General features: G+C 41.9%; 1 protein-coding gene across 2 annotated transcripts in view; it reads left to right on the plus strand.

Moving 5' to 3' along the window:
• Nucleotides 1-620: 620 nt before the first annotated feature.
• tcf7l1b (transcription factor 7 like 1b) overlaps nucleotides 621-12,761 on the plus strand; it is a 31,059-nt gene continuing 18,918 nt past the window's right edge. For both annotated transcript variants that reach the window (XM_030737848.1, XM_030737849.1), the window contains exons 1-3: nucleotides 621-1,550; nucleotides 1,674-1,746; nucleotides 1,845-1,972. In XM_030737848.1, the coding sequence (XP_030593708.1) occupies nucleotides 1,365-1,550; nucleotides 1,674-1,746; nucleotides 1,845-1,972 (387 nt within the window). In that variant the 5' untranslated portion in view covers nucleotides 621-1,364. The remainder of the gene's footprint in view (nucleotides 1,551-1,673; nucleotides 1,747-1,844; nucleotides 1,973-12,761) is intronic.

Here is a 12,761-nt window from a genome sequence, read left to right on the forward strand (position 1 = left end):
TGTCATGCCCATAGTTGTGCCGTAACAGGCCATGCTTATCCCTGTTGTTATTGCGCTTTATTGTTTCAGGACACACAGACGTGCAATTTAAATAGAAGTGTGTAATTATGAGTTTGTCACTAAATCCTGGCCTGTTATTTTCCCCCAGATGGAGGCAGTGTGGTCTCTCCTGCTTACCTTAACAATACTGGAAATATCATCTGGTCACGCCACATGATGGACAGCTGCTGGGAATTACTTAAAACTATTAAAACATGATCAGGGAGACCCCTCATTTGTGCTTATTCTCATGATTAAAATATAGCGGGTGTATACAGTGTGAAGCAATGAAGTGTGTGCTCTTGTTTTGGATACTTTCTGCAAAAGTAACAATATAACCAATAATAACAACAACAATAATAATAATAATAATAATAATAATAATTTGGATGATATTTTTGTGGTTGTGCAACCCCCTCCACTTAACATGTCCTCATGATTTGTATGGAGGCTGCGCATTGGTGGCTTTAGGGTTAAGAATAGCTGATGTAGCCTACATGGTGTTGAATGAAGTGTCGGTTTTCAGCGCAAACTCCTCCTCTACGGACGGGCTGCGCTTTTCTTCCACTTGAACAACCAAGTAGTTTTCAGAGCGCATTCCCCGGCAGCAATGTGGAGGGAAAGGGCGAGCACGTCCAGCTGAAAATTTTTATACTTTTTGGTGTTTTATTTCTCGTTTCTAGTTATGAACTTTGTTTATGCTGGGGCACACAGCAAATCGTCGGTTCTCGGGGAAAGCGAGCAAGTCCGAAGTGGAGAAAACTGCAGCCCGACTCGTGTTTTTCTTTTCTTTCCCCTTTTTTTTAAAAAAAAAAACTTGAGCCGTTGTTTTCTCACGCATGGATATTAGGAGATGAAATCGGACGTGTTGCTTGTTCTTGAATAACCTCGCTGTCGCCCGTGCTGTAGTTTATGTGGTCTCCGGACTCTGTAGGAGGAAAGAAAGTCCCATTCCTCAGCAGCACAAAAAGTAGAGACATACAGGGACCATAAGTTGTCCACAACCTGCGAAGGAGACGAAACTTTGCCAAGTTTGCGGCGCATCCGGCCACAGACGCCAGACATTCATCGATATTTTCTATCGCTGCTGTAACTTTTAATTGTGGATTATTAACCCAAGACTCGACATGGAGCACGGGATCAAGTTCAGAGGATGAAAAGGGAGTTTTGAAACATGAACATTTTCTTGTAGTTTTACTACTCCGGTGGTTCGCTTGGACTACGCTGATCAGATTAAAAAAAAAAAAGAAAAGAAAAGAAGAAAAAGTCGTTTGTTGTTGCGTTTGTTTTTCCTCCTCCTCGATACTCTCCACTGGTCTGCGAAAATGCCACAGTTGAACGGAGGTGGTGGGGATGATTTGGGAGCCAACGATGAAATGATATCGTTTAAAGACGAAGGGGAACAGGAGGAAAAGATATCCGAAAACGTATCAGCGGAAAGGGATTTAGATGATGTGAAATCCTCCTTAGTGAACGAGTCGGAAAACAACAGCAGCTCATCAGACTCGGAGGTAAGAGCAGAGCACATTTTAAGTGCTCTCCGCGGGGCTCAGCATTAAAAGAAATGTGATTTAATAGCGCTGAAAGTTTCACTAGTTTCTCCCCCCTCCGTGTGTGTCTAATGTCCGTTGTAGCAAGCAGAGAGGCGCCCTCAAACCAGACCCGACTCTGAAAGTTATGAGAAGACAAGAGACTACTTCAGTGAAGGTAAAAACAAATAAATTAATAAAAAAAAAAAAAAACACCCTGGTTCTTTTGCATAGTACAACTTGTGTCTTGCTTAACCGTTTTCTTTATCCCTGCAGCACTGAGAAGACAGCAAGATGGTGGCTTTTTTAAGAGCCCACACTATCCTGGCTACCCGTTTCTTATGATCCCAGACCTCACCAATCCATACCTATCTAATGGTTCGCTGTCTCCCAGTGCGAGAACAGTAAGTGTCCCTGTGGATATGTTCCTCTCCCTGCTCCTTTTTCTTTGTTCTCACTCTGCAAAAACTTTGGCTGTGCGTAAAAGTTCCTTGTGCACACTCAGACCGCCATATTCCCTCCGAGTGGCCTCTCAAGGAGTACTAACTACTTCTTTGTTCTTTTTGGGGATATAAATTTCTCCCTGCCACCCACCCTCGCAAAGCTTCGCATATGGCAACTTCTTACTCTGCGGAAACCTCAGACACATTGCTTTTTCTTTTAAATATGGAGCAACTTTGACAGTCCCTTAAAAACTATACTGCAGTGCTCACACTGGGTCTTCATTATATACTTAATAGTGGCCTCGCCTTGCTAAAGCTGATGTTATCTAAAGTGCTGTTATTCCAGGGACTTGTATTTTGCAGTGTAGAGGCTGGTGTTCTTCTAAAATGCATTTTAGAAATGCATTTTGCGAGATATTCTTAAGTTGTTTTACTTCCACCAAATTTCTTTCCATTTTTGTGTTTATGCTGTTTAGGGGTGTTTAATATGCAGGCTACCTTCTCAGTGTTAGCCTGCATGTTAAACATATTCTGCAGAAGGGGAAAAGGCTGTTCCTGAAGTCATATCCCACAGTAACAACAATGTAATACCTCACTCTGTCACACATGGGAGGCATTTCACTGCACAGTGTCCCTGACAGACGTTGTCCAGAGACTTTAAATGTCCAGATAAGGTTGACATTCTCAAGCAAGTGTTGTTGATGCAGCGTTTGGAGTGTGTCATTTACTTGTTGCATTGTGGCATCCAGTCAGTTGCTTGCAAAGTTGTAAACAGCTCATAGTGTTTAATACGGATTATTGCATGGTTTGGTTGCTGCTGTTTTGTTATTATTTATTTTTTTGCAGCGCTTGGCTTCAAAATATCACATATTCATATGAAAGTGGGTAGCCAGTTAGTAATGATGTGGACTCTTAAGGTCAAATAGGCACACATTTTAGGTAATTTAACCAGCATTTGGAATGGGAGACTATTAAATACAATGTAATTGGTGCTGCACAAACTTCCCTGAAATAATCCCTGCTGGAGAGCTGTGTTCCATCCCCCAAGCCTTGTCACTTCTCCCCCAAAAAACAAGTACTTTCGTTAAGGTCTGGCAGGCATCTGACTGAAAAGATCTCCCCCTTCTCCCCTCCCCCTTTATCCTTTTCACTGTTCCTTGCCCACTGCCCTTGCCTCCCTGTACCTTCCATTCAATTAGAAAGGCGTTAGTTGACCATTGTTATTCTGAGCAGTCTTGATGGCTTCATTGGAGGTCTCCATTGGGGCTCATTAACTAAATGGCTACTCTCCTCACACCGTGTGATGCACGCCACCTTGTAGTTTGTCTGTGTTGTTGGTTTTGGCCACCAGAGTTTCCGAGGAGTAACGTCATTAACAAAGATAAATGCATGCTTGAAAACTGCATATATATATATATATATATATATATATATATATATATATATATATATATATATATATATATATATATATATATATATATATATATATATATATATATACACACTGTTTTTTTTCTGAGGCAAACTTTGGTAGATGTTTTCGGTGTAATTACGAAACACACCTAACAGTCTCGAGTAACTGGCTGAGGTTTTAGTGCTCTGTTATCTTGTCCCTGCTTTGTTTTGCCATGCGTCTCTGGTATGAATGCCTTTCTCTTCCTGGTGTTATCTCTAGAAAGACAGAGTTGAAAATTAATACAGCTTGTTAGTTGTGGCAAAGTAACAAATAATTACAGGGGATTTAAAATTCAGAGGTATAATCTTCTGTATTTGAAAAAAAAAAAAAAAGAAAGAAGAATGGGGTCAATGGGACAAAGTGGGCTGACTGTGTCAATCATCACTGTGGCAGAAAACAAGCAGGCAGACAATAGCTGGCATACTTAGCGGTCGTCTTAAGGTCTCCATATTGTACTGGGCTTTGGACCGGCTTCATGGCTTAAATGTCGTGAATATGTTTGAGGAAAGGCTCAACTTTTTGTTTTTTTTTTTCTCCAGCTTGCATTGTGAGAGTCCGGTTTGTTTACACCTGTGGATCAAGTTTAGTGCGGATAGATTTACAGAATAATATTTACCAGGAGTCTGCACACACACAAACACACACACACTAAAACTAATGAGCTCTGCAGTCAAGTTTATCATGCATCATCATTCTGTGGAATATGCAGTTAGGCTCGTGAGATTAAATGGGCCCACGGGGTAACTGAAATTGTTTTGTCACCTCTCCCGTCTTGACGTAAAAAACATCCCGGTGCCTGCAAATACTTGATGATATTTTGCAGCTTGGAACGCCCTGCTGGAACTGACGCATTTGTTTTAAAAGCACTCAGCAGTATGTGGTTGTACTTGTGCTGCATGATATGCATGAAAGTTATGTCTCCAACAGATTGTGTGATTAATGCCAGGCAACAAAATCCACCGTTTCCATTTCCTGGAGCAGGCTGGGCAGCTTCATACCTATGAGTGCAATGTAGATTCTTTTGTAATTTCATATGTATGCGAGACATTCACTTTTACATTTGCATATATCTATTTATAACTCCTACTTGTGGTCTCCCAACCAGCTACTTCTATGTAGTAATACTGCATATGTATTCAGTATATATAATAGATTTGAGATGTTGCTCAAGAGTCGTCATGCAGTAATTTTACTCCGCAACGTGCTACACGATGAAGGATTTGAGTCCCTAACTTTAAAAAAAAAAAATTTTGGATGTGGCAACCCTATCATGAGCAATGAGAGACAGGCCTACATGGGATCAGCACAGAGTTCCCCTGAGGGCCAAGCATAACTGATTTAAAGCCTGCTCTGAGCTGACATTCCGCTGTAATCCACCGAGAGCTGAGGAGGAGGTTTTATGTTTGCAGAGATGTTCCACCAGACCTCTGCCTGCTGTGGGGTGCAGGACCGGAGCATTTTTTCATTTTTTTTTTCCTACCAAAGTTAGCTGCACAAATCCAGCTTATTGTTTGCCAATTCACTGATTTGCATTGTTCTTGCAGACTGTCTTTAATGTGTGTGATTTAATTGGCGAACACACGCCACCTCTCGTTACCTTCATCAGCACTTTTAGATAACTCGGCTACTACATCATCATCGCCCTCGCCGAGGAGTGAAATGCCTCTTGTGTGTGAGAGGTGGCAAGTGAGTGTGAGCGAGGTTAGCCGCTCAAACATATCTTCATCAAATACGCAGTGGGACACTCAAACTCCCGAGCATGATTGTTGAATAGAAAATGGTTTGAGGTTGAGATATGAATGGAGAGCTTGTATAAGTCTGAACATGTCAGTGGCTACGATTGCATGCCACTCTGACCCCCCCACACCCCCCGCACCCCATTCTTTCTGGTGCTTTTGGTGCTTAAAATGTGCAGACAAAGAAAAGTCAACACAGACATTGTCCTGCTGAATAAAAGGGCCTCTCCCTGCATAAGCAAAGCCTGTTTGTGTGGACATGTCTTTTCATTAGGTGCCTCACTTGGCATTTCACTCACCTTGCTGCATGTGTGTGTGTGAATGAGCAAACATGTGACCGTGGGTGCTGCATGTTTGTCTGTGCAGAGTCTGTGAGTGTCGGCGGGTTGAGGGAGTTGGGGGGGGGGGGGGGGGGGGCATTCAGGTGAGGCTGTGTGGATATTTTGCAACAGAGGGAACAGTGTACGGGGCTCACATTCTGACAACGCTCAGTGTTGTATTCCTGAATGTCAGCGTGCAAATATTTTTTTACCCAAGCACTGTGTCAACACAGCTAACATTTTTGACTAGGTTTATAGTTTTTAAAAGATTTTTTTTCTTCAAAGGCAAACACATCGACATCAATTTGGTGGCACTATCCAATTAGAAAGAGATCTCGATCGCCCGCAGAAACGCCATCGCTGCCTGAGAGCTCTCGCCTGGAGCCATTTTGATAATGAACTCTCTGCTCGGACTTTAAGAAATTAAAACACAATCGTGATTTAGTGGCAGGAGAAGGGAGAGATGCTTACATTTTCACATCCCACATAGTGTGTGAATCGGCACATATTTCATAGCTGTTTTACTCAGCAGTTAACTTTTATATTGCACAGGGGTAATCAAGGTCAGTCCTGATTAGTGGAACACAAACCAGTGCAGCTAATAATATGTTGCAAATGTTCCAGTTTACACAGCAAATAACCAACAAATCAGTAGCTGTTGTAACTTTATATCATCTCTAGCAGCATCACATACAAGATTTCTTTTTGGGTTTTTATGGGAGCATGCATCTTGCATTTGATTTTCAGCCCACGGATGCTTTCTTCCTAACATCCCTCACACAGAACTGTGTGAAATGGTGTCAGTCCTGGTCTGTATCCTTCTCTCTCTAATCTCTGTGGAAAGCTCGAGCTGGCGTCAATTCCTCCCGCTACCCCACAGCCTGCTGGTTCACTACCTAACCCACCCACTCGCCCGCCTGACATTAGAAATTCTGTTTATAGCGTTCTCTGGCTTCTCGAGCGCGGGGCCCATCAGGAGCATCTCAGCACCCTTTGAGGAAAGGATAACCAACATCTCCCCTCTCCAGCCGCAGACTCCCCATGTTCAGTGACATCAATGAATCCCTTTGATGTGCCAAGATGAATATGTGTGCAAGTGTTTTTTTTTTTTTTTTTAAATCAGTTTATATGTTTTTCTCGTTTGCTGTGTTTGGCCAGAGCTGCTGTTCACTTTGGTACATCGCTTTTCTCGTGTTAAAAAATCGGGAGAACTTGTGTTTAAGTGGAGAGACATTTGGCCAAAGGTGAACATCTCGAACGCTCCTGATCTACCTTCGAAGTCTCTGCTGTTCTAGTCTTGAAACAGAACACTCTTGTTGTAAAGTTAAATATAGGCCTCCCAATAAACAAATAGAGTCATGTCTACACATGTCCTTACTCTACTTTCAAACAATTGCCATGCTTAGTGGATCATCTCCGCAGCATGGATCTATTGTGAGACTCAAGTATAGTTTAGTTAGGAGCAGTGGAAACCTGATGCTTGTTATCTTTTTTTTTTTTTTTTTTTTTTTTTTTTTTTTTTTGCAAAACTGCTGCATATTAAAAATGTTCATAGAGCAAATTAAAGCTCTGAGAGATGCAGGAAGAGGAGATACAGACATGCATCGTGTGTGCTGTGAGTACCAGCAGAGTCGTGTGTCTTCTCTGATGTGAACTCACTCTCCTGATTTAAATGGAGAAGGAATATTATTCTTAATACGGGATGTCAGAGTTGAAGTTAGAGCCACTCTGCTGGACAAACTATGCGATGATACCATTTCTAGATTACTAAATTACCTGTGCTAGACGAGTGTCGGCTGATATATTGCTCGGGCTTTAATTATTGCTGCAGCTAACCATAATTATTATGTTTGTGATCCAGCCAGGTGAATGAAGGTGGATTAACTGTGTAATCGTTTGTGTAATAGGACAGAAAACAGATGAATTCTCACTGATGAAATTCTGACTTTTTGTCTGGATTGGTTAAATTATTCTTTTCAGTTAACTAGTCATTTCACCTTTAGTAGACTGTGAAAGTTTCAGGCAAAATCATAATGATAATGAGCCTTACCATAGCAATACTTGCATCTAGCTGGTAGATTATGGTAGGGTGACAGCACGCTGTCTTTTAGACTGTCCCTATATAAGTGTTTGTGTGCTTATTCATACCCACTTCATAACCACTGCTGTTTAGGTCACATAAAGAAATGTTTTCCCCTCTCAAATTGTACCTTAAACGCTTCGCTCCGTGCTAGTAAAATGTGATTGTACAGCAGGAAGGAAAAAAAAAAAAACCAAAAAAACTGAACAGGGTTTCATCAGTCTGGTATTCCAAGCAGCTGTTTTCAGTTTAAGCACTGCAGGCAGCAGCACAGGGAGAGAGAGCAGGCATGAGGAGAGATTGTTGATGAGATGTGGTGGTAGAAGCATAAACTGGGGCAGATACGGGTGCTGCTATTCTTTTGCCTGTTATCCTGTGGTGGGCTGCCTTCCAGACCTTGAGGCACTCACTTATCTGAGGGATTCTGTCTCCCACAGAGCACAGCTTCTTCTCCGTAGACCACAATGCCTTACCATTCCCTTATAGTCACAGCCCAGTCAACAAACAGCAGGAGGATATCAGATCATGTGCATGTAGCATCAGTACTACTAAGATTTACACCAGGCCTCGCTTAGGTTCATATGCAGGGCATGGAAGTGCTCTCCGCGTTCACGGCCCAATAAAGGCATGCATGTGTGCTGTACCAGTGAGGTTGTAGTGTCATACTAAATTAAGAAGTGGATGGACATCTTTCCAGGATGAGGTTGGTTGACTGCAAGCAGAGCAGCTGTTCTTCTGGTTGAGGTTATAAATCAGCTATGCTGCTTCCCACCGAGTTAAATGGTGGAGCAGGTTTGGCGTGCTGGTGGAGCTCGCACCCCCTGACAGATACATGTCATGTCCACATGTTGCACCTGCACACACATGTGACCTATTCTAAACAGACATTAAACAGACAAAGTTTGATTTAACCTACACAGATTAGCACTTTACTCATAAAGCAAATGGATCTCTGGTTTTGTCACGCATTTTATAAGTTGATTTGAAGATTTCTCGCAACTGATGAGACTGACGTGCCATCTGCAAACTGAATTTAGCTTTGGCTCTAAAAACAAGTATATGTAATGGGTTGTTATGTTTGACTGTATAAATAAAGGGAGAGAGCTCATTTCACAGGTTTAATGCATTTATTTTGGTAAGACACATTTTACCCTGTGTTACCTTTACCAGATTAGTCTAAAACACTAGAGAATAATGAGATATAAGACTAAGATGTTTGTTGCAGAAGTTGGTATTTAACTCGGTCATTTTAGCTATTGTAAGGCATCAGAGTAATCTTTAGTGGTTTGCATTATATCATTAAAAAATGGCAGTAACTTTATTTGTCAAACAAATTATGTATTGCCATGATTTAAGTTTTTAAGTTTACAAAATGTTATTGAGGACAGGCCAGAGCTTTGGTTCTGTTTTGAGTAGTTTTGAATATATTAGTCATAAACACCCTAAATAAATGTATTTAATTGGAGTTTGTTTGTTAAATATCACACATTGACAATTTTCCCATGAGATCAGGCTGCTTGTCCTGATATTGGTAATAACTTAACCTCTGGGTGCCCCTTTCTTTCCCTGTTAGCCTCATAAACCAATTGTACTTGTTAAGAAGTCACAATGTTCTGCAGAGCTTCAAATTAGATTAAAGCCAAGCAAAGGCACAGTCATCTAAAATGTGTAGCCTCCTTATCTCAGAACAGACTTGTGGATTCTGTTAGAATAAGCAGCAGAAGCGTCTGATGGCCTGAGCTTTTCACATCGCCCACAGCCACAGGATAGCCCTCTTCCCTGACCTTATCTGCTCAATTTAAAATTATGAGGTAATGTTCTTGATTAGTTATGAGCAAGGGCTTTGATTGAGGGCCTTGTGCTCAGCAGACATAAGACACTCTTTACTGATAGTGGGATTCCCCTAGTGCCTGCCCTCTGATAATCAGTATGATTAGGTTGCTTTGTGTTAAGATTTTATCATTTGATGCACTCAGGTTGGGTGATTCTTTGGAGGAGGAAGTATTGGCATGAGGTACATCTCCTATCAGATGGTAATCATGGATGTGGGGTAGGGTCAGATGGCAGCTTAGGATCTCCACTGGTACAATTCTGCATCCAAATCCCTACATATTTGACTGACTTGTTTGCTTCAAATGTAGAGTAGCTACATTAGAAAAAAAAAGATCTAATCAACCCTATATGACATGGAGTAGGCCAAGGAGCCCTTTTGTTTGATTTGTACATGGGTTAGAGGGGTTGGCTATTGGAAATCCCTGAAGCAGGCTTTAGGGGCAGGTCTGATTCTCGTGTGAAATGGGAAGGCTCTATAGCTCTCGGCTGACTTGACTGGGGCTGTATGGGTGTGTTGGCAGGGGGAGCGCCGGTCATGAATAGGGTCTTTGACTACCTCAGACTTGCTCTGAAAGGCAGGACAAAGACCCTAGGGCAACGGCTTAGAGCCTCACAGCTGAGCTACAGAATGCTTGGCCCAGTCTTCCTCCCTCCTTGCCTGATTTAAATACTACAGTGGCTTTCAGCATTCTGGCGACGGAGGCCCACATTCACCGCAGCACATTTACCATCAACTTTTCCCTCTGTTTTTGTTTACAGTATACTAATGCCAGAGTTGTTTACGTAATCCATTGTACAGGAATCCATCAGAGGTGCTGGTGAATATGCATCAGTGACTCTCTTAAAACTGCCTGAAGATAGACTCATGCTGTTCATATTAAGCAGACTAACTGTTGGCATATGTGTGTACCACTGCTAATCACAGCTCCACTCAGAGTTGTTAATTATGGCGCATTTTTGCCTATCTTCATGCAAGATGGAGATATTGGCAAGTAAACAAGACAAAACTTGCTGCGCACCTCTAATTGCTTGATTATTTTTGACAGATCTGTGTGACTCTTCAGCTTTCGAAATGTGGAGGGGGAGAATAAATAGCCATAAATCTTTTCTGCAGAGTTAATGGGGTTATTTGAGTCCTGTCCAGACACTCTCTCCCCACAGAGTGTCTAGTTTCAGATGTCACTCAGAGCTTTGTTTGCCCCCCTGGGTGAAGGGTTAGAGGTCAAGGTTCAGGGCCAGTTGGCTGAGTGGCCACGAAAGCTCAGGCTTCCCCTCAGCACATCCGATCCCCTCCTTTACATCAGCCTGCAGCCACAATGAAGGGATCAGTTTGCAGCATTTGTCTTTCCTTATCATTACTTAAAATTATTTTCGACTCATGTCAAAAGTGTAATTAAAAGAGTGCGCTTCATATTTTTGCAGTGATTGAGTGAGTGGTTTCTGAGTGGAAACTTGTGTAATTATTCAGTTGCTGTGCTTGTTTTGAAGTTCCACTGCGTTTGCTGTCTGGTGTTTGTCCATTATTACAGAAAAAAAAATTCTTTAATTGGGATTATTTGCATATTTTGAAAATTTTCTGTTAAGACCCTCTTAGCGTCTGAGAATCGCACCTCAGCAAAATCTCATACAGCCTAAAATAAAAATAATTATAAAAATAACGTCTCCGTTTCTTTGTTCAAAACACCTCAAAACTTTCAGCCCCCACCCACAATCTCAACTTTTCCCTCTGCCCCACCACCGCCACCACCCAAACATGTCCTCCAGCCAGGTTTATTATGCCGTTTCACGCAGACCAAAATTGCAGCTGCATGGAGAACAATCTGGAGCACATTAGCTCAGGCGCTGTGATTTATAAATTGTTTCTCAGGCCATAAATCCCTGCTGTAATTGTGCACAAGCACCCCCCCCCCCCCCCCCCCCCTTCTCTCTCTCTCTCTCTCTCTCTCTCTCTCTCTCTCTCTCTCTGAGCAGCTTACAGTGTTGGGTTAACATTTAATTGTTTGCAGAAGTGTGCAGCTTGGATTGAGTAGAAGTTTGTTGCATTGTGGCACTGTATCGCAGAAACAGTTCTTCGTGAAAGATAAACTTTCCTTCTTCTTTAAAGCTGTTTGTAAAAGCTTTTTTTTTTTCTTGTGTCGCGTGGTGCGAGTTAAACATTCAAAATGGGATGTGAGCATTTTGTCTTCAGGTCCCTGTTACTGTGGTTCATGCTCTGCATTCCTGAATGCTATGTAATTGTAAGGGGCCTCTCCCCAACCCTGTCCCAGGGAATCTGATATTTACAGCAGCCCCTGATCATAATCACTTTGCCCCTCTCATTAGATTGTATTGAAACTGAAAGATAGCAGCAGCTGTATTGTTTTAAGTAGCATGTCCAGCCTTGAGGTCTCAGTGCTCTGGTTAATGTCATGAAGACTTTTTTTTTAAAAGACTGTAACAGCCTGTATAAATTTATTAGTTGCTCAAAACTAGACATCTGTTTTCCTGAAATCTGTAAAAAGTGATTTATTCAATATTAACATAACGTAAACATATATCCTCAGGCAATCAATGATCTGTCGCTTATGTTCATTGTTTTGCTTTCAAGAGACCTGCTAAACCTTGAAGAGGTAAAGGACCTAATGACCCGTCCTCATCCCGGCCTGTGATTCCTCTATAAGCTTTTCCTCCCACCGTGAACACATATGTTTTGTCTGATGACTTTCAGTCTTTTCAAAGTTTCTGAGACATAAGCAGAGCCCTACATGTGGACAAATTTATAGACAAGCCCATCGCTAAATCACGATTTAGCACTCAATATCAGCACGATGAAAATGAAGCCTGCAGATTGCAAGGAAATGACTTTTACAAATGTTTCAGGTATTAAAAAAAATGTGTTGGCAACCTTCCAGACCTCCCTGCAGTCTGCTGACAGTACGCATAACTAATCCTGGGGAATGTCATGGTAATTTTGTGCTGTGTCACACATTGTGGAGATTTGAGAGTGTGTTTACTGTTCGATTCAAAGATACATTTCGGTACATGTAACAAAGGATTACTTTTTAAATATTGTTTGCGTGATTATTGGAGCTGAAAAGGAAATGACAGATATTTTGAAATGAACTGATTTCTTGCCAAAGTGATTGATTACACTTCTTTGCTCCCTTAGATTATACGGTTACCAGTCCCTCTCCGGGTCCCTGTGCTTTAGGACTGGCTGCTGAAATATACCTGTGGCACTTGAATGTGCACGTGTGAGCAGGAGAGAGCTGGAGGAGACAGAGGGTGGAGGGAGTGGGGTTTGCAGTGGGGTGATGGGGATGTCAGGTAGTAAAAACTGAGA

This window comes from Archocentrus centrarchus, chromosome 9 (assembly GCF_007364275.1).
Source record: "Archocentrus centrarchus isolate MPI-CPG fArcCen1 chromosome 9, fArcCen1, whole genome shotgun sequence".
Classification (NCBI taxonomy): domain Eukaryota; kingdom Metazoa; phylum Chordata; class Actinopteri; order Cichliformes; family Cichlidae; genus Archocentrus; species Archocentrus centrarchus.